We start from the raw sequence: 25766 nt of genomic DNA on the forward strand, positions 1-25766 counted from the left end.
TAAGAGCAGACTAGACCATGCATTTCTGCCAATTCTGTTCAGGCCACTGGGTACTGTATAAACAAAACCCAGCATGAACTTTCAACTAAATCAGGTGGTTAACACAGGGTTGGAGTTTTTGCTTAGAGGGAACTCCCTGGTACCACAGAAAGATTTATAAAAGCTCATTTCTTCCTTAAATCCTGTATGATTTTAGGAATCAGACAGAGTAGGGATGTGATTTGCAGAGCAATATAATTAATTCACGTTTTCAGGCAGGGCAAGGAAGATCTACAGAAATGTGAATCTACAGCTGTAAACCAGTCAGCCTATTATCAGGTTTCTAGAAAGACAGAGCAAATCATTCTCTGTTCCATGTCCAAGACCACCACAGGCCTCAATGCCCATGTCCAAGAGCAAAAGTTGTTTGGCAATGGTCAACATGAACTAAACAAGAGCAAATCTTGCATGATCAACCTGACTGTCTTCTAACATAAGATGTCAAACACAATGGACAAGGGAAGAAGAGTAGATAGTGTTCTACCAGGACTTCAGCAAGGCTATCAACAGCCTTCCTTTAGTCAAGCTGGTGAAACAAAAGTTGCAAAAATGAGCACTGGTGGAACACTGTCTGGGTCAGTCAAGTTCAAGCACCTAATGGAGCACAACAAGTCCTGCATCCAGGACCCAAGCACCCTGAGCATCACTACAAGCTGGGGGCAGCTGGCTGGAAAGCAGATGTGGGATGTTGGAAATCCTGTCAGGCAATGAGTTGCACCACAGGTAGCACCAGGCACTTCTAGCAAGGACACGTAATGGCATTCTGGGCTGTATTAGCAAGTCCAAGCTCAGACTGGTTTTAAAGACTTTGCTTTCAATGTCTTTGTTTTGTGGTTTTGAAAATCATATTCCTTACATGACACAAATGTAATCCTCATGGGTTAATACTACAGCTGGGAGTAGTTCTCAGCTAATGACTTCCTCCTCAGCTCTCACTGTCTTTTCTTTCATATATTTAGACTTTTCAGGGATTATAATTTAAAAAAATAAATTAAAAAGTCAGGAAAGGAAAAGAGATAGGCCAAAGTCTGACAGATACATTTTTGTCTGGTTTTTTTTTTTTTTTTTTTTGCTTTAAATGAACTCTCTTGTGCTAATGAATCGTAACACATAACCCCTGTTCATACTATATTAGTTCAAAAGAATAAAAGCCAAAAATAATTGGCAGCGGCAAAGATTTCAGATTTAAAGAGACTGAGCAGCACAATACATGCCTTGTGTTATTCCTCTGTACTGTACTAGAAACTCTGTAATATTCCATCATTACAAAATGTGCTTGTGAAAGAATATAAAAATAGGCAAACAAAATAAAGACCAAAACACTCAAGCTCAGAACACACAGTGCACAAAGTACATTCCCATTGTATTTACCCAGTCATTAGCTATCTGTTTGCATTGTATATGGGGAAGTGCAAAGTAAACCAGAAAGCCTGCTTGCGTAGGCACTGACATCAGGACTGTAGGGTTATTAGACGCTGGACAACCTTTTGCAAAGAGCTTTTACAATTTGAAAACTTTCTAAAATAACAGATATGGATTTACTGTGAGAACTGAGAGAATTCTAAGCCCTCACTGCTCTGCTTTCTCTAATTAACACTCTTCACCATGGCAGGCATAGTCCCCAGCATTATATGACAGAGGTATCATGCCTTCTGTTGATGTAACACTCTTGAGTTGCAACATATGATTATTTAAAATCCACAGGAACAAGAGCAGAAGATTATGCTTTTCTCCATTAATCAAAAGCTGTTATTTCTCTCCCATACCATCAACAAGGCACACAAAAATGGAAGAGTGGCCACGGCTGTGAAAATATCCCCAAGATCTGTTAACGATCTCAATGATCTTCTAGAGAGCTGCAGCTCACATTGCCAAGTACAAATGAGAAAGCAGGGAAAACAGTCCAGAAGAACAGTAGCACAAACACATCCTTTTCAACTGTAGAACAATAATTCAATCCATATTCATCTTTAGGACAAAACACAGATATTACTCTTTAGCAAAATGGCTACTGTAAACCTGTGGGTTTTTCAAGCATGATAGTAAGAGCACAAAAGCAGCACATTGGCACGTATCTCCCCCAAAAATTAGTTTTCCCTATTATTGCTTGTTATCTAAAAAAAACATTTTGTCAAAATGAACAGGAAAACAAAATCACCTATATAAGAAGCTTAATATGATGACTGGTTTGATTTTTTGTGACTGATGCAGTCATTCACATAACTTAGTGCAGTCAGGAACTTAGGAACAAAACCTCCACCCTGCTGAAAAAAAAATAAATTACCATTTAAAAAACCTAAGAGCTATTCTTCCATTTTGGAAGCATCAAAACAACATTTATTTCACTATTTTCAAACTTGAAAATTGCCAGTAAAATCTGCAGCCAGACTTCTCCATTCTTTTCCCTTCTGATTTGTGGGCCCTAAGGCTTCAGGAAACACAAGCAGTGTCACTTCCTTCAAGGGAGATACACAGGCATGTTACAATATGATTACTTTTAATCATTTCAGCTGCCAAGCCAAATAGTAATTTGAAACCCTTATCTCGGCCATCTTCCTCAACTGGTTCACGTTTTAATATATCTACTGCTAGTAAATTATGAAAAAATTGAAAGCAAACACAAATTAGAGCATTTTCTACTGACTGGAGAAAGGTATGATGAACATGTAGGACTCCTAAACAGTGAAGCTGCCTGGAATGCAGTCAGAAATTTGTCTCTACGCCTTTGCAGAAACTGTCAGTTATAAGGAGTAAAGCTGTTGCATAGTGCAGCTATTTCCAAGAAAATTGTTTTGCATCCAGCAATTGAAGTGGGTGCAAATGACAATTCTCTAAGAGAAACAGGGGGTTTCCTTTCAGCCCTCAACAGATATCAAGGGCAGAGGGAGAAGATACCACCTTCAGGTTTTGTTGAAAATGATGCTGCTTGCTCTATTCAAGTTAGCACAGTTGTGATATCCAGTGAGACTCCACTCCAGCCAGTATCAGAGAGGACTTTAGTTATGACAGAAGGCAGGTTTGGGGTGTTGTGATACTACTCAGGCTGTATTTTTCCTCTCAGGGAGAAAATGCTTCATACCATTCCCTATGGCTGAATTGAAGAGACTTTCCTCCCACTGCTTGTGACAAAGAGGAAAGTAAAGGAAATTTACACGTGTTTAACTCAGTCATAACTGAATGGCTTGTCAGATCTGTATATCCAGTAAATCATGAAGCAGAGCCTTTCCTAATGTTATCCCACACCATTATAGCTCTTTCTTCCCAATAGTTTCAATCCACATTTTAAGTGTTTACTTTCACTGCAATCCAGGCTGTGATATTAATGCTGTCACAGTCAAGAATAGAAATAACCTATATATTGTCCCTTACGTATCTCATAATTTATTTCAGCCTTGTTTTGAAACACTGCAATCACTGGCTCTATTTTTATGGCTCTCAGAGTTCCTAACCTTAACTATTGCAAAGCAGGACTGTATTAAGATACATGTTACACAAGGGCTGATAACTGGCCCTCATACCTCTCATACTCCAAGTGCCAGGTAACTCTTAAGGCAGTGAGCACTGGGCTGCTGACTGCAGCTGGCACGGTATTTGTTAGCACAGAAATAAAGGACTGAGATCTCACACTTGCAATGAATTTTAAATATTGCACAGGGCTTTTCAAGTCAAATAAATCTGATTTATTTCCACAGGTGTGAGTGATCTTCATCATATTTTTAGCAGCACTCCCAGCTTGTGACTCAGAGCAGGACTAACTTATTATTGCAGAACTACATCCCACAGTAAAGCACTAAAGCATTGGAACATATGCAAACAACCAGGTTTTTTTTTTTCCCAGAAAATATTTTAAAGCATCAGTGAGGAGGACCTGGTTTTACTAATGTAAAATATACCTACTGTAATAAATATTTTAAGGACTGATTAAAGAAAAACTGCCCACATAATTACAAAAATGTGTAGCCTATAGAACTTCAATAACAAACCAAAATTCTCTTTCATTTAACACTGTAAAACCGCTTTATTTTAAATATTCAGCAATTTTACTTAACTACTGGCTTCAGATTAGGGAAGATATTTTCTTTGGCAATGCATGTTTGTATGCTTAGAAATACATTTTATTCTGGTTGTATTTTAAGTTACTAACACAGGAATGCAAGTTTCAGTAGCAGATTTTTCTTTCATCTTTAATTCGAGTAGTATTGTGTACTACCACAACTCAGACCTGAAATTCACTTCTGCAGTATGAAGTCACTTAGCTGCAAGCATTTCAACAGTTCTCATAGTACAACTCTAGTATGTATCCCAATAATTCTGTATTTAAAACTGATATGTGGGATTTTCTTTGAAATTCATAGAAGCTAATTTTGTTATGCCATCTAGACTGTATTTAGCTGTGATGTTCACGAGAAGCAATAATGAGTAATAGCCTTACAAGGGCATCAATTATTATTTAATTATTTCTGCTTACTTTCTATCAGACAGTTTGCATACATTAAATACAAAATATATGATCGGTGTAACAGAAAAAAAAACTATTATTTTACCACAGTGGATATTCCTCCATCCAACAAATGTTATATATTATATCTGCATCTTTTATCTGAATCAGTTCCTGGGAAAGCCATGTTTTTAACCACAGGAGGCTCAAATTATGTACTCATATCGTCACAGAAGTCACACAACCTTCTAAAAGGTAAGTGATCAAAAAGTTCACATCTATGACATGAAAACTCTGAATTCAGTATGGAAAAATTTCTGAAACATTGTTTGCAATAATTCTCAGCCATCCTTTTTTGAAAGCTATCCCACCTATAAATAACATTTGATCAGGGGCAAGTTCAGCCCACAGATAAGGAAATAAATCAAAAGAAAGGACAGGAAAAATATTTTTTATTCCAAATATTAATTTTATTCTTATTTTAAAATAAATTATCATTATATTAGCATAATAGATTTTTGTATCTCTTGGCATAATACATGTGCAAGCCAAGTATCAATCTCTGTCCATGGGGAGACAAATTTCATCATTTAAATTTGCAAACCATCAAACATGTCACTGTTAAACATGAAAGTGCTGCTGCCTCAGGAAATAAGATACTCTCAAATCTACAATCCATTTTAAGAGAACCTTTTAAACCACACAGCTTCATATTTTCTTATTTCTAAAGCACTCTCTAAATTTAAAGAAGTTCTGAAACCAGTAAATAAATGGGCAGATATGGACAGAAAACCCAACACCTTTTCAGCCACACAATTAGGAGTGTAAAATTGCTGTGTAAAAATCAGATCTCTCTCAGAAAGTAGAAAAGCTTCCTTACAAAGAAGTTTTGAAATGCTAGCTATGCCAAAGTTAACTAATGACTTGTGGATCTCAATGGTTCAATCACCTTTGAACAGGAAACTTAGATACAGACCTTTCCTTTTTCTTTCAGTACTTTCTTAAGAAGTATCACTGTGATTATGACATTTTTCCCTCATTTCTTCTGCAGATGATTTATGCACTATCAGCTTTAAAAGGAAGAACTAGGAAATTAGATTACTTTAGAGTAGATTAGATTAACCTTTTTTCAATCACTCAGTTTTTCTTGAATGAGAATTTCTGAGAAAAAGAAGCAAGCAGAACTTTCATTAAGTGTCAAGACAGATGAGGTTTTTGCGGGGTTTTTGTTGTTTTCATTTATGTCAGTGCATATATTTAGGTAACCAAATACAGACTTCTTAGTCTAACTACAGGTATCTTATAAAGGAAAAAAACAGACACCTCTAAAAAGAAAACTTGTATGAGAAGGACTGAAAAACAGAAGACCACAGAGTCTCACAAATGGCTTTTAAAAACAAAGGTTAAAATAATAGAATTTCATTTTCTGATTCTCCATGACAGAGCCACCATAATTGTGGCATATTTTTCAGATGGTTGTGTGATGCCCATAAATGTACTGCATTGCCTTTTAAAACTTCCAGCAAGGCAGGACATTGGATAATGAAGACTCCTTCTTTACTGCCGCTTTTACCATTTCATGTGGCATGGGTGCAATTTTGAACCGAATCATTGTGTTGAGGAACATCGAGTTCTCTCAAAAAATGCACTTCATTTTGACTAACAGAGCTTAAAATATGCGTGTCCAAGTTACAAGTTTACTCTTACAGTTGGCTGCTGTACAGCTTCATTTAGGTCTCCTGATATAAGTACTGGATATTCATGCAACATAAATTACAAAGCCATATAGGATTGTTATAATGTTACAAAGAACAAAATTTTTGTTACAACCAAATTAAGCAAAATTAATTACAGCAAAATTAGGCAAAACCATGAAATGTTTCCTCTCTAGAACACACAGTGACATACTTTTTTTAGACATCTATCCACATTATTCCTAATACTGTAAAACTGGAATACAGTCTTGGCATATTCTTTCTTGGCACTTTTCAGCTACTTACTTATTGCAAGATTATTCATCAGTGCACAGCAGAACTAACCTTGTTGGCTGAACAAAAGAAGGTACAAAAAAAATCAAAGCACTATAATCATTGCTTTAAAGAAGTAGAGCTTTCCAATGGTACATATGTGCAATCAGTTAAAGAAAAAAACAGGAGACTCTTAGGGCAAACTATCCTCCCCATGAACTGACATGCAAAAGAAGTGGAATACTAAAAAAGAGGTATTCAGAATGAAATCTTCATTCCACAGACTTCATCACCAGGACCTACATTTTCACTGTGGGCAACTCAGAGTCAAGTTTATAATGCCAGAAACATGTGGGGATATGGTATCCAGATAATGACTGAAATCTGTGCAGCCTGTATTGCCTACCACCTCCTGGGCAAAGAGTCAGGCATTTTTTAATGTTGCTTTGAGTGGAAGGTCACATTTAATCTATATTCTTTCCTAATATACTTTATTCCAAATGTAAGACAGCAGTTTCTTTGAAATGTCCAGGAGAAATGGCATGTTTTCAAAAAATATAGGGAAAAAGTGAAACACTTCTGTGTGCACTTCAAATATCTATTCAAGAAGACATTTGCACTCCTTAGACATCTAAGTTGCTGTTAGTCAGTTTTGCATGCTTAGTGCCTCAGCAAAACACAGCTGGGTGATGAGCACACCACTTGCTGGAACACGGACAAAAGGCATGTCTTCAGTGATGACAGGGAACAAAATATTATTTCCAAGCTAATGTATCTGAGGAACAATTCCAGCTTCAGCTACACAGATCAGCTTTTCCAGAAACTTTAGAAACTTCTGTAGATTAATGTAGATACAGGCAGATTAATAAGAGATGGATTTGGATCTTTGTAGAGAAACTTTTTCAGTTTTGAATTTTCATAAGATTATCACTTCAGTGTTTTGTACAGAGGAAGCAGCCCTTCCTTCCCTCCTCAGTCACAACAAGCATTAGATCTTCACCACCCTTTTCAGCTTGTGAGATAAGTGTCATTAGAAGGATTTGTGCTTTGTGTGCCTAGAACTTTGTCTCCTGCTCACCATGATCACTGTTAAGTGTGGTAAGAGTAAACATTTCCAACACGATGCAGGCAGATGCCAGTACTGTTATAGCTCTTTCAATAAAGCTGCCTTTCAAAAGGTGGTAGCTGTGATAGCAAACAGCACAACCACAAAAAGCATCACAGGCACTGCTGATATACAGCATATGAATTATACACACAACTAGGAGTACCTGAGCTCATTCTTTTAGTGGCATTACACTACAGAATAGAGCTTTCTCTAGCATTGATCTTGTCACAGATAAGACCATAGGAAGAGATGGACACACAAGTTTCTCTCCCAGTGTGGTTATTTCTCTCATGTAACTTACTGCAACTTTTTTTTCTTGGAAACTAGTTCTGGGCTTATGTCTGCTATTCAGGCATTTTTAACTGGCTTTAATCACTTTTGTAGCTTTTTAATTGCATCACTATAACTGCTAGATCCCTACATGATTGCAATGAACATGTTCTCATTTGCATTCAAAAGGACTACTGGACAAATAACATTACTCGAAAATTTCTTCTGTGCCTACCTATAACATGGATACTCGGCACTGTCAAAACTTACCCTACTGTAGTAGATCCAGGTTTGAGACTTTAAGCCAGGTTTGACATCTGGGCACTGGGAAGTTGTGTCTGCCCCAGGAAGATCAGCCAGTTCCCTTCCCAAGGAAGTAGTAGAAGCTCCTAGACTAGTTCTCTGGGGTAGTAAAACTCCACCCTTCGTTTTCTCTTCTATATTAAAAATCTTACTGTGGCCAACAGCAACAGTATAAAATTCATGGTACTCTGGAAGAGGACAGAAGTTCAGAAGAGCTCAAGAGGCTCTTTTTACATCCCCTCCTACAAGTACATTCACCACAGAAGTAAAATAATTTGATCTTGCGAGCGCACATAAAATATCAATAAATACACACTGTTTTACAGGCCTTTTATGTATTTATTAAATTAAACATACAAGAAAATTAAAAAGGCAAACTTCCTTACATTTTTATTTTTAAAACTTCACTGAGACATTAACATAGATAGATTTTTCTGTTTTGCTCTCTAATTTTCCCATATTCTGCATAGATTTTTATATGCCACAGGCCACTCTTCTCTAATTATGCTCCTCTGAACTATGTCTGTTGCTCTATACTAATAGTCTATCCAGATCATTTCTAATAGCCATATTAAAATATGAAAGGCCAGAAAATAAATATAATATACTTGCATGAATCAGCACTTTACAACCCCAAACCAACCCATTAAAATATTTTTTTCAGTAAGACAAAATACTGATTATATGGCCCAAAGAAGGAAACCTGACATACAGTACAATTTAAAAACTCCACATTTTTCTTTACCCTGCCTTGCCAGGGTGCCTTAGTACGTTTTAAGTTGCTATTCTTATGGCTAGTAAAGGATTCTAGCATCCCACTGAGGCATTTGGAGAAATGATGCCAAAGGTTGTGTGACTTTAGCCACTCAAGAAGTTTTTTATAGCTCCAAAGCGCTGGAAATTGAACAAAAGGTCATTATTACACTTTTACAGGGGACTCCTGGGCTCCCTATCATAAACTGCAAGGAAAACTTACTAGCACTTCTAAAGCAACTCATAATTTACTGGGAATTAAAGATAATACTAAACAAAATAAAGCAAATTACATACAGGATTGTTCAGTTTTCAGGCAGAAAAAAAGTTGAATATCCTTGAATCAGTAGTTGCTCTGAAGAGTTGCCTTATTCTAGAGCCCTGTCACAGATTGTCTGTTATCAGACTAGAGTCAGAATTTCAAAAAACTTTATTTATATTAATTTTCATTAAGCAACAAGTCGGTGATTTGACAGGGTATAGTATAAAGGCCTGCTGAGTAACAGGCTTAACAGGGACCCAAAATTGCTAGAGGGAAGTTCACAGTTTTGATGTTCTCCTAAACCATCATCAGCTATATTTACATGTCAGTTAGAAATGCTGATGTTACTGAACTACAATATGGTATGGGGGGGGGGGGGGGGGGGGAGGAAGGTATCACTGGATCACAGAGCAGAAAACATAGGATGGACAGTTCAGAGTTTTTTTTCCCTCCTCACAATGTGGATTAAAACCATTTCATTTCTATCAGCTTCATGAGCCATCAGAAATGTAGATGTTAGAATCACAACATGATCCTAATCAAAATAGTTTGCATTAAAACTGTAAATGTAAACTCTACCTTAGAGTAAGTAAAAACACAAAAAAGTTCCATTAGAAGAATTCCTGATAGCTAGAAAATGAAAATTCAAAAGGGGGGCAGCAAAGAGAAAATTTTAATTCTGCCTCAGTGCCCATGTTTCTGGACCTTTTCAGAATTAGCATATGGAAGACTAAACACATTGTTCAAAGTTATAAATCACAATGAATGAACACGGATGTATCAGCAGGACAATAATGCCGGAGCTCAGCCTCAGGCATATGAACATTTGCATGCCAAATAAAATATCAGAACATGGAAAAAATGTCCTCATTGGATACACTAAGAGTACACTTTATACTCTCCACTCGAGTGATTAAGGTGAATCAAACACTGAACTTGTTCAGTAGTCAAAACTTTTGATTTCACTGAACCACAATGACTTCCAGCATATTCTGCCACTCTACCCTTTCTATTGCCCAGGGATAAACTTGTGCCTCTTGAGGAATTTACATTTTTTTGAAAAAAAAGTATTTTGCTGCACACTGCTGTATGCCACCGATGCAAGGAAAACCAGTTCTGACAGGAGAAGACAAACAGGGTTTGATACAGCTGGAAGAAATGTTGCCCTCTGCCTAACAGACAAAGCAGCTTAAAGTGGGACAGGAAAGGGTTATTTTGTTTCAGTGCCAAAAGTTTTTGTTCAATACATTACTTGAAAATAAGTAACTCCATAGAAAGCATTTAAGTTAATCCTAAATTTTAAAAATATTCTTTTCTCAGTTGAATGCTTTTGTTTACAGTGCCTATATCTTGCAGGGCTTTGGCTACCATAAATGTCAGCCTGATCACTGACTTGAGCTGTCCCTGTTCCATCCATGGTGAGTTGTTCATGGGCACACACCTCTCCTCCAACCCATCCTTTTCATCTGTGAACTCTGGTCCTGCACCAGCAAAGCTAGCATGTGCAGCATGCTCCAAAAGAGAGAGCATTTATCCACATACACTGGGAACCATCCCTCAAAACCTTACTGCTGGACTTGTTCTCTGACCTACAGAAAACTTTCAGTGAGGCAGTGCTTACTGTCCTCCTCTCCTTCCAGTGCCCATAGAAACTGTCACATTCCTGTCTCATTTTTGGCTCTGCCCCTTGAAGAAAAAAAAAAAAAAAGAGAAAAGCTTACTCCAACCCATATTTTTTAGACAGAACAGACCCAAAGCCAAATAGACAGGGCACACTCACGTAGTGTAGAAATCCATGTCCAAATCAGTGCCAATGGGACTCAAACATGGTTTAATCATTAGCTATCAGAAGGATGTGCCTCAAGTGTCTGACTGAAACACCACCTGAAGGCAAGATATTGGTTCATGTCCTCTCTCACACATAGAATGACACTATGCCCAAAGCCAAAAGGAGTGAGTGTGCACAAGCAACCTCATGGCTGGGACTACTCTTAGCCCACGTGCCTGCTCTTGTGAGGACCTCTTCATGAAGTGCTTCACAGAAGCTGAAGGGATTTCAAGCTGAGCTGCAGATGGAAAAGACTTTTTGATATTTGTTATGTCTAGAGACTGGACTGATTGGGCATGTAAACACTCTACGCTTACACCTTTACAGAGTATATTCTGGGGCTGATTTTATGGAAATCTACCACCATTTTTGTTCACTTCATTTTCCAATGCTGAGTGTTGTTTTAGGACCTGGGGGGTGTTTGCTTGTTTTAAGGAAAATATCTGGGAGATTTGCACAGTACAGAATGCTGTGTCCTGTTCAATATTTGGCTATATCGAACTCATGAAATCATTTTTCTCTGCTCAGTATTGAATCTATTCCAGCCTAGAGAGAACACAACACTCCCTTGTAGCTGAACTGATAACATATTACAGTAATTTGCTGTTTTCATTGTAGAAGAATTTGTTCTTCTTTATGTTCACTAAAATTAAGTAAGTATGCATAAAGTCTCATGGGCAAATTGGACTTTATGACATTATCATATCAAACAAGATGTCTTAGGAGTCCATTTCATCCTTGCTGAATTTCTCACATCCTGTACTGCATTTTTTAGATATTAACCAAGACATCTGTATGGGTACAGGTATCGGAACATGAGACAAATTAAAATTATGATACTTCCATGCAGTGAGCCAAAATATAATAATGTTTGTTGAACACCCAAAACAATTTTGGCCTCAAACATTCAGTGTGAACTAAGTCCCAGGCACCACCCTGTGAACAGGCATTGCTTGTTAGATTTTGCCTCTCTTTTAAATGTGATACAGGTTCAGAAAAATGCCATCTCTGCCAGACAAATACAACCACCAAATCCCAACAGCTGGGCACACAAGCACTGGACTGTGCAGGCACTATAGCAGTGAGGGGCAATGCTCAAGGACAGGGCACACAGTGGAGTACAAGGCACAGAATTTATTCTTTTTTATTTACAAAAGAAAGTAAAAAAAAAAAAAAAAAAAAAAACCAAAAAAAAACCAAAAACCAAACCTAAATGTTTATGGCTTTCCAAGCTCTTTGGAAAGCTCTTTTAAGATAAAGAATAACTCTTAGCTTGACAATTAATATAAACTATTCACGTTAAATTCATATATCAAATTCCTAATCTGAAAGAGGATTTTTTTTATATTGATTTTACTGAACTTTCCAGAATCACTGTTGAATCTTACTTTTCAAACATTTTTTGTAGTGCATAAACCTTTTCTCTTTTATATATGAATAATAAAGCTTCATTTCCCTTGACAAGCCCTGGGGTTGTCACATTTTGTCTATTCACCTTTATTTTCTACATTTTGTAACAAAATGTAGTGATATTCAGTGCTATGCAAGACTTGAGACTTGCATAGCAAAAATTGCTTCTAATTTATCCTGCATCATAAATTGGGAGTTTGCTGAACTGTTTAGAGTCACATTTAACAAACACAGACAACATTTTCATGTACCTTTGTCTCTAGTCACTGAATGGCAACTTTATGCCGGTATTTCCCTTACTGCTCCCAATCCCTCACTTAAAAAAGAATCATACTGGTTTTCATCATTATGGCTTATTTCTGTGTATTTTGATTTTCTTTTCCTTCAAATCCATGTTCTTTTTTGTATTGCTAAACAATTTATGACCACCTTGAATTTATTTGCCTGTATTTATTCTAGCTTTTCTTTATATTCTATACCAATATTTTCTAGATCACACTCCTACGGACAGAAACTGATGGAGTGATCTATAAAACCAGGCTTTTATATCGTAGTTTGTGATTGCTGCTAGATGTGCCAAAAGAGTGATAGTGAAAGTTAAACAGGATGACAAATGAAGGACCACATTGTGTCAATATTTCATCTCTTCCAATTTTACTGCCTATTGTAATTGTGTCAAAGTAAGTTAAAAAACATCAATTCAAATGTAGTAATTTTCTTACATCAGCTGAACAAACATACTGCTGTACCTGCATGTTTTAGTGAACCTTTTCCTTGGACATCAACGTTACATTTAGTCCAGAGCATCTTTCCTTAGCTATTCCATGAAATGGTACTCAGTGAAAAAGGTCTGTGTCCTATAAAAAGTTGTCCAGGCTGGCCTCAATTATTTTTCTGATCAACTTGGGGAAATATATTTGAGGTTTTTTATTATTTCTTCAGCTGAATAGAGAACAATTAAAATTTCCTTCATTTCCATATGTAGTTCTAACAATATCTGCCTCAAGCTCCTCCAGCTTCTTAACACATACACATTCCATTACGCCTCAAAGGCCAGTTCAAAAGGCAACTTGCTTCAACACACCTTGTGAGAATGAAAACGCTTACTTTTAAATTAATAACAATTACACCAGATTCATTGCTTCCAATAAAGTCAGACTTTAATACCAGTTTACAGCCTGTTCATTAAAATAAGATTTTAAGTTGCACCAGCACAAAATCTGATGTTATTCACCGTAACTTCAAAACCCATCCCACAGACGAAATTATTCATTAGTTCCTTTTGCGCTAAGTACGAACACAGGTGCATGATCTGAACCTTAAGCCTGGTCTCATGGGTATTTTTAAGTACTGCACTGCATTCACTTCCTCAAAGCACCACAGAGAGCCACAGAGGACTGTTACAGCTTCCTTGGGAAATCCCACCTTAGCTTCTACTCATGGGAAAACTGGAAAAATAGAACTGTTTGGAATATCTCAACATGCCAAATTCTAAAGACAGATAATATAATGGCATGAAGAAGTATTTGGGACAAACATTCTGAAAGCATTTTATTGGAAGGTGGAATTTTTTTCATTAGGACTCAGCAAAATAATAATTACTCAGCACAGTAACAACCTGTTCAATATCAGTCAATACCAGTTCATTTTATTTTATATGTTCATACCACTGAAATCACTACATTTCTCTTTCTCGTTGTTTAACTTTCTCAGGCACATTTTTTTCCATGGTAACCTGTTTTAGATAGAACTGCTCTGGAATTTGTGTCTTTGAAAGGTATTTCATGATATAACCACTTTTCCTGAAATGCTTCTCACAAAATCAGCTCATCTAATAGTTTCCCTTAATGCCACACTCTAGCAGGAAATTACACCACTTACTGGAGATTAGGCCTTATTTTGCTGCAGGATGAAAAAATCTAAGGCACTACTGATCAAACAGACAAATACTGTTATACCCAATTTGTAGATACAGAATGCAAGATTTGAAAAAATAAGATCACGTAACTCAACTCTCAGAAACAGGTTATTTCACTGAATTTTCTGAGTCCTATCCTCTGATTGATACCAGTCTTCTGGAAGACTGATACTTCTGTGTAAGTCTGAGAAACACTCTGGAGCTGGAAGGGCTCCTGAGGACGGAGCTGTGTTCACCCATACATTTCTTTGGTAGCTGACCCAACATCCCCTGTGCAGAGAGATGCCCAAGGACAAAGTACTTACCAGGCAGTAAGAAAAGAAACTGTGCTACAAAGACAGGAACTGCAATCAAATCAGAATTGCTCTGTTCCTGCAAGAATGACACATCTGTGCAACTGCCTACAAAAAACAATGTGCTGACTTGTTATTTTATAGACAGCAATGACTTTTACCAGGTCAGCTAACAAATTTCTTTACTCATATGCATTTCTTTTATTTTAATAGCAGCATGTATTTTCATGGCGTATCCTGCTATAATGGCATCAATGTAAACAAAATTTAAATTCCTAAATGAAAATTGAAATTCCTTAAATGAAAACATTAAAAATTATTAGAGCAGTTTTCTATTTTTAAAATTTTAGCCATTACTTGCAGAGAATGGGTAGAAAACCACTAAGATTTTCTTGAGATGTACATTTCCTGTATTTGCAGGATCAATGCCAGAGGGTATATGTTACTTCCATACATTTATTTCAGCCCTATCAGAAAATAGCAGCCACCATATTACTGAAGCCATAACACAAACTTGCTTTTTATCCCTTTCTCTCTCAGTTTTCCCATACCTGTAACTTCCCAAACCACCTTGGCCCTCACATCTCTCCAGTTTTGGTTTCTCCACTAAACATCCAACAAGACTTTTATGATTCCAAAATGCTTCTTCCTGCATCCCACAACAAGTCCCCAGTGCTGGCAGGCAGCAACCCTGTGAAGTAATCCAGAGTTCTTTACTCTTTGTGCTGTCTCCATCCTGCCTGGTTCGCTCTCTTTTTTTTTTTTCCCCTCTTTTTTTTTAAATTTTTGTTTTTAAACAGGACACAGTTACTGGATTTATGTTTCTGTGAATTACAAATTATTAATGTACTGATGATTTCCACACACAATTCTTCATTATTTTGGAAGTGACATCTCAGTGGGCTTCTCTCCCAAGGCTTCTCAAACTGTGCTTTATGCAAGTTTAACACTTTCTCTGCTGAACATGACAGTTTTGCAAGCTTTTGTACAGAATATAACCTATTTAGACTTTTAACTGTACCTGTATTGAATTTGTCCTGGTATCCATTGCTCACTTCAGAATACTCATTGAGAGCACATATGAAACACTGGAGCAAAGGGCAAAGTCATATCATGTAGAGTTTTAAGTACACCACCTCTTCTTGTTTTTAATTTTATGTCTGAGCAGCGTAAATGACCGCTTAGTGCAATAATGCGCCCCTTTAAAATATTCTGTACTCAACACATAACAAATCTGATTTAACACAATGCCCAAATGCTGTTTTCAATCTCTCATATGCAAGAAGAAAAGCATTCAATGTATTTTTTCCTATAGATAGTGAGTGAAAGCCATCATTTCCATTTGTACTCTTTTCCTTGAATTGTATATCACCATGAAGTGTATGTGACCACTAACTTTTAAAATAGTCTATGTACTTCTATTCACCTTATTTCTATGATGAGACCTCACAGCAAGGATGGAATAACAATATGGAAACTAACCATCTAATCCAACTGGACATTTTATTGAAGTCTTATTACTTCCATGTGTAACAAGAAACTAAAGCCAACTGCAATCCCCAATTTTTGGCATTCTTAGTATGCATTATATCCAGCAAAAGAGAATGTCACTTTTTGTTTTAATTTTAACTGCACAGTGATATCAGATATACAGACTTTACTTGACTGTTAAGAAATCAATACTTTTAACTGAATAAGCAAGGTCTTTATTATGCCTAAAGCAATACTGTTCTTTAAGAAGTTGTAGCTTTTTATTTTCATCTCTTTTGTAGTATAATCTTTGAAGTACTCATATCAAAACTTTAGTATGGATGATAGAATCTTCAAGAACAGATATACAGAGTAATGACAATATGGTTATAACACAGAGTCAAGTCAGGCAATTCGTATAAAAGAAACCTGTCATGGATAAATGCAATGCCGAAGAGTTATATTTGAATTTATTCTGAGGGACCATATGTAACAGACCAGTTTTTCTTAAGATACAAAACCTTGTTCACTAAGAAAGATGAATATAAAATTATGAGCAACTATAATAAAACAAATATTTTCTTTCAATGTTGACAGAGATAAATTGCCCTTTAGTAAAGCATTTTCGACTTTGTTTTCTAAACAAGTGATATTTGTCATATATATCCCTGATATGAAAAACAACACCTCAAGAAGGATCAATCAGTTGAGTAGCATTCTCAGTGGAGGTCTGAAGATTAAAAAATCATGTTGTAATTTTAGCAATATGTTGGGCATCCCATGTTTTTTCAATGATATTTACTGGTAAGATTTTTTTTCAGCTCACTTTTTAATCCAACACATGCTTTCCTTTGTTATATGCTAGATTTTGACTTTGCTGCTCACCTTAGAATAGTTTTCTCAACTGTTGATAATAATACAAGATGCTACAAGACAGGCTCTTTTGATTGAGTCTATTTCACATTTTTTGTGAGAATTTATAAAGAAAATTAATTTCCTACACTCGCAGCTGACAGTACCCTGTAACTTTATTAGTCCTAGTTTAAACAGAGACTATCTACTAAAGAAAGGTTAAATGCTGATTATTTTGAAGGATGAAAAATCATGGAATCACAGAATGGTTTGGATGGAAGGGACCTTCATCTAGCTCCAACTCCCTATAATAGGCCAGGTTGCTTAGAGCTCCTCCATTCAACCTGGCCTTGAACACTTCCAGGGATGGGGCATCCAGAGCTTCTCTGGGAAACCAGTTCCAATACCTCACCACCTTCACAGTAAAGAATTTCTTCCATATATTTAACATGAATTTCCCTTTGTTCAGTTTGAATCCATGACTGTTTCTTATCACTACAGCTTCTGATGAAGTGCCCTTCTCCAGCTTTCTTGTAAGCTCCGTTCAGATACTGGAGGGCTGCTATGAGGCCTCCATGAACCAAATATTTGCTTCTTAATGGAGAAAACATTTTGGTAGAAAAAATTAATTTACCTTAATATAATTACATTAAAATTAGTACAACAACTCTTTAAAATACTGTAGCACAAAGATAAAGAAACGCAGTATTCTGATTCCTTCTGCATATTTAATTCAAAGTTACACTCCCAGAATTAAACTCTATTCCTCCCCATAAAAAGACTGATTACCAAGCTTTAATTACTGCCTACATGGCTTATATTTTGTGAATTTTACAATCCCATTTCACTCTAGTCCTATAATTTAACTATCCTAGAAAAATCAAAAAAGAGTCTTCAGATAGTGATGGGCACATTTAATTTGGATGTTTCTACAAACCAGTACCACTGATGTGCACAGGAAAGAAATCAAGTTAAGGGGAAAACGTCCAAGGAGGTACAGGTATAAACAACATCAGAAAGCTCAAAAGGACTTGGGAAACCTAATGCTCCAGAAGTAACTGATCCTGATGTACATCTCAGCCTTTCCAAGCTGTTCTGTGCATACGAGCTAACACGTGCATGAGCATCACCACAAACATACAAGAACAACTTCTGCAGACTTTTCTAATGAGGTCTCTGAACACTGTGTGCTACACTATGTTACTGTACTGGACCTTAATGCTTTTTCTGTGATTTCAACATTCCTAGAATGCATTTTTAAGAAACTCAAGGGATAACCACATGAGAAAAATAAAAAAGAACATTAAAACCAGACTGAAGATTTTTCCCCTGCATCTCATAGTGCACACTCTCCCTGTCTCCCTGTTTTGCAGTGGAAGTTAAATTTCTAGCTTAGCAGACACTATGCACAGCGCCTAGTAGGTACATGATTTCTCAGCTGTTCAAATAAAGTAAGACAAGCATCCACAAAACTGCAAAAGAGAGTAATTAAAAAAATATATATAAAACCTCAACTTTTAATGTAATGGTAAGTATTTCTTCTACAGGGTAACATGTATTCATCCATGCAGAACACTTAAAAACAAATAACCTGTGTACCTGAACTGTGGAACTGATTTCAGATGCAAATCCTCCTGTCAAGGGAGCCTCATGGCTAATCAGCAGTCGCCCAGTCTTTGCCACTGACTGAAAAGGAAAAACAAACGCCCAAAATGTCATCAAATTACAGCTCTTGTGATTTCTTACTTTTACTACTCATGGAATATGTGAAATATATGACTTTGTTAGCTTTGTTAGAACATAGCTACTTTTCCCCACTTGCACTTCCAGTGAACAATAAATTATCCTAAAATACTAAACTGAGTCATTAATAGCATGGTTTTATACTTACTATAAAATTATTCACATTTTCCACTCAATTTTAAGCAAGTATCAAGAATAAATTTGAACCCATTTCATATTAATTTACCCTATCAATGCAAACTGTAACATTTCTGAAATAAAATGAGGATTTTAACAAGTAACCAGTGAAAATCTGAGTCCTCAAAATACTAAAATACACATACACAAAGAAATCCTTCATTGATATCTCTGTAAAAACAGAGCCTATGTAAAGTCATGAAACATTGCTATTCAGAAAGTAAAATTGCTAAATAAAAATTTTAGCAAGAAAATGTGTGGATGACTGCTGCGTATTTAAATTTTACATGGCAATTAGAAGTACCATTTTTTAATTTTAGATTTCAATGTTTGAGTAGATTTTATGCAATCTACTTCATAGCTAAATAAATGACATAATATATACAGATGACTTAAGTATCTTTGATCAAAAAACAAAAACTGTGTTCACTGCAAAACAACAGTGAAAGCAAAATATTTTTAGTCTGATGGGAAATATAAAGCTTCACCACACAGAAATATATCAATGTTTATTGCAACTATGCAGATTGCCTGACTTAAACAGTATTAGATACCTTTAGTAAGAAATATGACAGCAAAGTCTCTGCTTCCATGATATGCATTTTAAAATTATTATAATAAAAAGGCTCATTAAAAAGTTTCATAAACTTCTAGATAGGTATATCAGGAAAAAAAAATTAGATTATATTGTATCTTAATCTTTCAAGAACAGTTACAGTCTGACATTTAAGATAAGTACATAGTGTACTGTTGGTCTAACATTACTCATCAAGTGGAAGAGCCCAAGACAGCTTGCTATCAGATCAGACTTTCTGAATACTGTGATCTTCAATTTAATGTCTACACCAGCACACTCTCCAGTCAGGCAGCTCCATGTTATCTATGTAATAGGATACATAAAAGCAATGCCCTAATTATGCAGCTTTCTTCTCATTCAAGTATTTTACTAATTCTCTTTGCTTTTCTAACAATGGCTCAATCAGTGGCTCTAAGCAGCTCATGCACAGATTTACTGGCAACTCACAGGCTACAAACATGTTCCGTATACTGTACTATGAAGTGGTTTGAAAACATTCAGAGCTAAACAAGACAGAAAAAGTAATTTCAGCAAATAATTGGAAAGTAATCCCGTTACACAGGCTAATTTCCTGGGGTATTTTTCCAGCACCGGAAACTCGTATCTAAAGGAACAGAGGTATTAACTGCATTATAAATCTGCCCAGTACACCAGAACTAAAGTTCCAAGAACAAAATGTACGCTCCAGTTTTAAGCTGATATGTTGGTATGCTGATATGATTAAAACTGATACAATCAGTTGCTATAGTAAAACTGATACAACTAATCAATGTTAAAGTTCAGTTCGGTTGTTCCGTGGTTTTTTTTAACCTTCTTTATTTTCAAGAAAGATTATTTTGCATATACTTGTTCTGAGAGGTTCACATTTTGATACTTTACACGCTGTAATTTAAGCTACAGATTTCATTTCTCAGAAGATAATAGAGTATAATCAAACACTGTTAGCATATAGGAAAATTCACATGGGGTCAGACCAATAATCTATCAGTCCAGTAAATTATCTCCCCAAATAAGATAATTTAATGTTTAGGGAAGAATAAGAAAAGGACCTTTAATGTATTCCTTCACTATATCTCAGTCGCCAATTATTTTCACATCTCCAGTTTCTTGAATCCAATATGTACTAAGTAATTAATAACTTTTATTTCATCTGTTCTCAAATCGAATCCATGTAAATAAAGAAAAGGGGGGGTGGGGGGAAGGGGAAAAATAATCTCTTTTTGATAACCTGCTTCAACTGTGTGAGAAATCCTTGTTTGTACATATGATTCCCACAAGCTTCAAGGAAGTCCATGTCTGTGGTAGCTTATTAAGAGTGAACAAGCAGCTGTGATCATCAAGCATTGCATACAAATACCACAGCCCTACTATATCACACTACATATATCACTCCTGGTACAAAATCATGCAGAGGTTTGGTGCTTTTAACACTCAACCAAGACTATGGTGAATTTTTCAGGAACACATCCAATCTTAGGTACTTCTAGTGCTTGTAAATGCGTCATACCTATTGGTAAGTTGCCCAGTTTTTATCTCCCTTCCTGGTCACAATTTTGCACCTTATTTCCAAACTAATTTGGCTGACTTAACTTCAAAGCTGCTGTTTTGTGTTTTATTTCTGTTTGCTAGAAGGAGGCACTATCTATTATGACACTTCTGCTCCCAAATGAATACACTAAGACTGCGATCAAATGGTGTCTTAACCACAATTTTGCTAAATTAAGCAGACTGAGCTCTAAATCTTTCAGCAAACAGCACATTTCCAATTCCTTCATCATTCTTACAGCCCTACCTGGAATCATCTCCAGTTTTCTATGTCCTTCTTGAAGCACACCCATCTGGAACCAGCATTCCCGATTTTTTCTGGAACACCATCAAATGCAAAGATAATGCAGCTGCAGTACTGCAGCTCTTGGATGTGCGAGGCCTTTTGGCCAAAGCATAACAGAACAAGTCCAGAGTTTACTGATAAGTGCAACTTCCTGCTTGTGAGAAAGGAGGTTAAAGGATAATGGCATCCTGGTATAAAGATGAAAATATAGTGTGCCTTTCTTATTTCAAGACACAAAATTATATTTGGATATGCTGAAAAGCATGTGCCTGAGCTTAGCTGAGTTAATGAGATTATGTTCTCTTTACCAGTAACTGTCTATTTTATCTGTTTCTTAGCTCTTACTTTTTACCAGTAACAGTTATAATGTTTTCCATGTATTTGATAGAAATATTAAAAAAACAGGTTCAAAATCCAACTTTGCAGGACCTTGAGACTACTATTTCCATTCACTAACACTGCCTTTCTATGCCACACAGTTATGAGTCAGCTCACTACGGTCTTACTTTTCAAACTATGATAATTTTTTTTTTTGAGCAGCTATTAAATGTTCTCAAACAACACTGAACTGTTGATAATGCATTTCTAATTATTTCTGAATAGCTGCTTCTTTCTTGATAATATCCTCTGAACTTACAGATCATTCTCCCCAGTTGATTTAGTACAGATTTTTTGTGGAAAAACTGATCCATAAAGTATCAGACTAATAAGTTCCTGGTCAAGAGATACTTTCAGTTAGGAAACACATTGCAAACATATTGCAGTCTTTGTATGTCCTCTTAATTTTAATTATGATATTGTTTTTTCTAATATTGTCATATTTCTAAATATGACAATACAGTAATAGCAGCAGACAATAACAACAGATGGGATTCAGATGTTGTATGCACAGTTTTTAAGTATTTGTTATCATGAAAAAAATATTTCAGTCCACATAGCTTAGAACAAAGCCTGGTAAATACATTCATAGTGTCCTAGAATAGCTAACATTTAATTTCTATATCTTCAAATGGAAATTAAACCTTATTTCCTGGAAGTAAAACAGTTACTCAGTTTCAAGCTCAAATTTCAAAACTAGCTTCCCTATGATCTACAGGGTACAGAAGACATGGTTAATGATTATCTGCAGGTATCATTGCTCTTCTATAAGACATTAATTTCACTTTTTAAATATATGGTAAAACATTAGTCCCTGTTAATTTATACAAGGGGATCACTCAGCCTCCAGGATAACCAAAGCCCAATATTCAGACAAGCATTTAGAATACAAATAAATGTAGCTCAATAAAATCAGGTAATAGGGTCCCCAACCTTAAAACTTCATAGGAAACACCACTGCATAAAACTGCATAAAACTAAAGAAAACAGCAGCTAAATCTGCACAGGGTAGCAAACTGGTCAGCAGAGAATCCTACCATTTTACCATCTTTTCTGAAGGTGGACAGATGGAGTGGTTTTGTTAGTCTGCATTAGGTAGAGAAAAGAACAATGTATTTTCTGCCCTTACAACCAAAGACTTGTATTTCTGTAAGGGATTGATTCTCCCCTATTTCCTCAACATCCCCATTCTGTCTTCCAAAAACCATAGTCTTTACACTTTTTCTTACCTAAGTAAAAATTAAAATTTTGAAATGCATGCACATTTTGCAGCTCATGAAGAGTATTTTTGAAAATACATCTTCAAAAACTGAGGTAGCACTTAAGAGATTAGCACTGATAAAAATATTCCTTCTTTACAACTAGAAGTTGTTGCTTGCTGATCTTTAAAGTCCACACATATTTCAGAGGGCACCAAGAGATTCTATATGTATATCACGTCTCAAATTAAATTAAAATTGATTTAATTTTTTTTTTGCCATCTTTAGTAACAGACTGAAAAGGGAAGTCAGAGGCAACATCCAGGCACTTAGAGAGCCTGGCTCTCTAAGTCACTCCATGCTGTCACAGCCAAGTTCAGATGATACAACTCTGGGCTTCCAAAAGGGAGAGGTCCTACCCTTCCCAGAACCTCTTTTTCCCAGCCCACCCCTGACATCTCAACACCAAGAGGGCTATTGGAAAAGGCAGTTGAAAGGGATAATCTGATTTATCCCATACTGTTAGCACAGAGCAGAAAACACCACTTCAGAGACAGATTTAGAGAGGGAAGGCACATCAAGATTTGCACAAGAAAAGCTTCAGCAGTGCTCTCTCCTTCTGGAAGGCAGCAGAGACCTAGGCTATAGCACACTGATGTCACCTTGGCTACACCCAGTCATTAGAGAAGAGACCCTAGAGCTTTAAACTATTAAATTAGCCCCAAAACAAAGCCAGAAACCAATATTGACTATAGTTTTCCACCTCAATTTCACTGTCATGACTATTTTACATTGGTGTCATTCACAAGAATGACAACTGACAGTGCATCAGTGCAAAAGACTAACAGCATGATCACTCTGATACGGAAATGTCAAAAAACTCTAATGCCTTTGCAAAACAGATTCTTTCAGGGTGCACTCTGAAGGTTTTCTGAGATGCAGCCCAGTGTTTTTACAGTGAACCAGTTGAGCAAATTGTTTTCAACCTCCCCAACCAGACGCTCTATCCAAAAGTTTCTATAATCACTTTTCTGTTCAAATCTCATTTCACTGTGTTGGATGTTCTCTCCTACAGGCACCGATGACAGAAGAAAACAACACAAGCCTGGCACTTCCAAGCACTTTGAAATCCAAGTGCTGACACTACCAGTAACATATTCTGCCCTTACTCAGGAGAAAGCAGCCAACCAAAATGAGTTTGATGCTAAACCACATTTAACACTACTGCTCCCCACATATAGCAGCACCACAACTCCCAGTGTAACCAGCTGCTCCACTAACACAGACACTGCCTTTGGAGAAATATCAAAGTCAAACTTTTCTTATAAATAACTATTATTCTGTCACAATGACAAGCTGGCTATTTTCTTTAAGAAGAAAATTCTCTTCTCAGAAAAAAACAAAACTTCTATCTCTTACACAAAAGGAATTTTTTTATATGTTCACTTTCCCCTTTAAATTTTTGCATAATTTGATTGTGCTCTTTAGAAACTACAAAAGCTTCCTGCATAATCAAAAAACTAGCTTTCCACAGTAATTTTTTAAAAGCTGGCAAAAGTTCTGAAATTACATTTTTATTGTATCCCATTTTGTACTAAGCATGCATGAAGCAATTATAAAACTGTACGAAAATGATCAATTGATATGTGCTTTTACTGAAAACAAATCAGAATTTGGAAGCTTTAAAAAAATTACTTGGTAAAGTTTCAATCAATGTCTTGAAAAACATTTTCCTTTTTCATTTTTAGACCAGCTTTAATGAATTTATGCTTGGAAAACTTAAAACCTCAGGGAGGCTACTTTCCCCAACCCATTAGTTCTGCCTTCCCTTTAATGTTTCAATAACAAATTGCATAGCAGCATTCTTGGTACTGAACACCACAAGCATAGGGATAGAAATAAGATCCCAGATTTCTATTCAGCACTTCCCACATAGAAATATGTAGCATAATCTGCCAGCTAAATCACCAAGGATTACATTCACTTAGCAAATGCAGATTCACAGGATGACACATCCCAACTACAATGAATTGTTTGTGCATGTGATACACTGACAGTCTTGGCAAATGCAGTTATTCCACCCCCAATTTCCAGACATTCCAGAGGACAAATCCCACTGGATTTTGGAGATCTCTGGAAAACCAAACAGACCCTCATGCACCATGGTTTTTTTTCCTAGAGTCCTAAGAGAAGGAATAGAAGGGAAGGGGAACAGTTTGTGTCCTAAGACACAGCCTGGACACAAGAAAACCCTGTTGCTTCCTATCATGTTCTGGTTTGCAAATTATAGCCATTAGTTGCTCAAGAGTGCCTTCTCCTAGAAGCAGGAAAAACTAGAAGTATGCCCTCTTTAAAGCTCCAACCAAAAAAATAATTCTTAACATTGAAGAAAAAATGAAACAAGAAAACAAAATAACATCATTTGCTGTGAGTTTCAACAGAACTAGATTTCCAGAAAAGGAAAATGAGAGATGTACTCTATCATAGTGTCTACACTACACTTCCAAAAGTTGACTGAAACTCATTGAGTCATTTTTCAATAAAACAAGACAATTCCAAGATAAACAAATGACATGAAAAACCGTTATTTCATTATCTCAATAGCCCAAAGCATGACCGAGACTTTTCAGCTACTGGTAACAAGGAGCTTTATCCTCCTTCTGTTAAGATTCTGTTAAATATACCAAACATTAACACAGTATTGCAATTGTATAGCAGAGAATCCTAGCCTAACACTAACAACAATCTATGAAGGTCAAAGATAAATCTACTAAGAAAAAAAAAAAAAGTCAATTTTATCACATCACTTAGGAAGGCCATTGGACAAAAATCTTTAACCAAAACTTCTCAAACAATAAAATGAAAAAACACAGGCAATTCTGTAATAGACGAGTATGCTGATTAACAGCAGGGAATGCAGAACAAGTCCATCACCTTCTTAGCTTGAGAA

At 36.2% G+C, this 25766-nt stretch overlaps 1 protein-coding gene across 2 annotated transcripts in view; it reads right to left on the bottom strand.

Annotated features, from left to right (window-relative positions):
- BCKDHB (branched chain keto acid dehydrogenase E1 subunit beta) overlaps positions 1-25766 on the bottom strand; it is a 108182-nt gene that overhangs the window by 27457 nt on the left and 54959 nt on the right. For both annotated transcript variants that reach the window (XR_015772272.1, XM_005518161.3), the window contains exon 9: positions 18511-18597. Coding sequence is in view for 1 of the 2 variants with exons in the window: in XM_005518161.3 (XP_005518218.2) it covers positions 18511-18597 (87 nt within the window). In the remaining variant the exon portion in view is untranslated. The remainder of the gene's footprint in view (positions 1-18510; positions 18598-25766) is intronic.

The sequence above is a fragment of the Pseudopodoces humilis genome, chromosome 3 (genome assembly GCF_049639895.1).
Source record: "Pseudopodoces humilis isolate 2021_Gansu_Grassland_sample_001 chromosome 3, ASM4963989v1, whole genome shotgun sequence".
Classification (NCBI taxonomy): Eukaryota; Metazoa; Chordata; class Aves; order Passeriformes; family Paridae; genus Pseudopodoces; species Pseudopodoces humilis.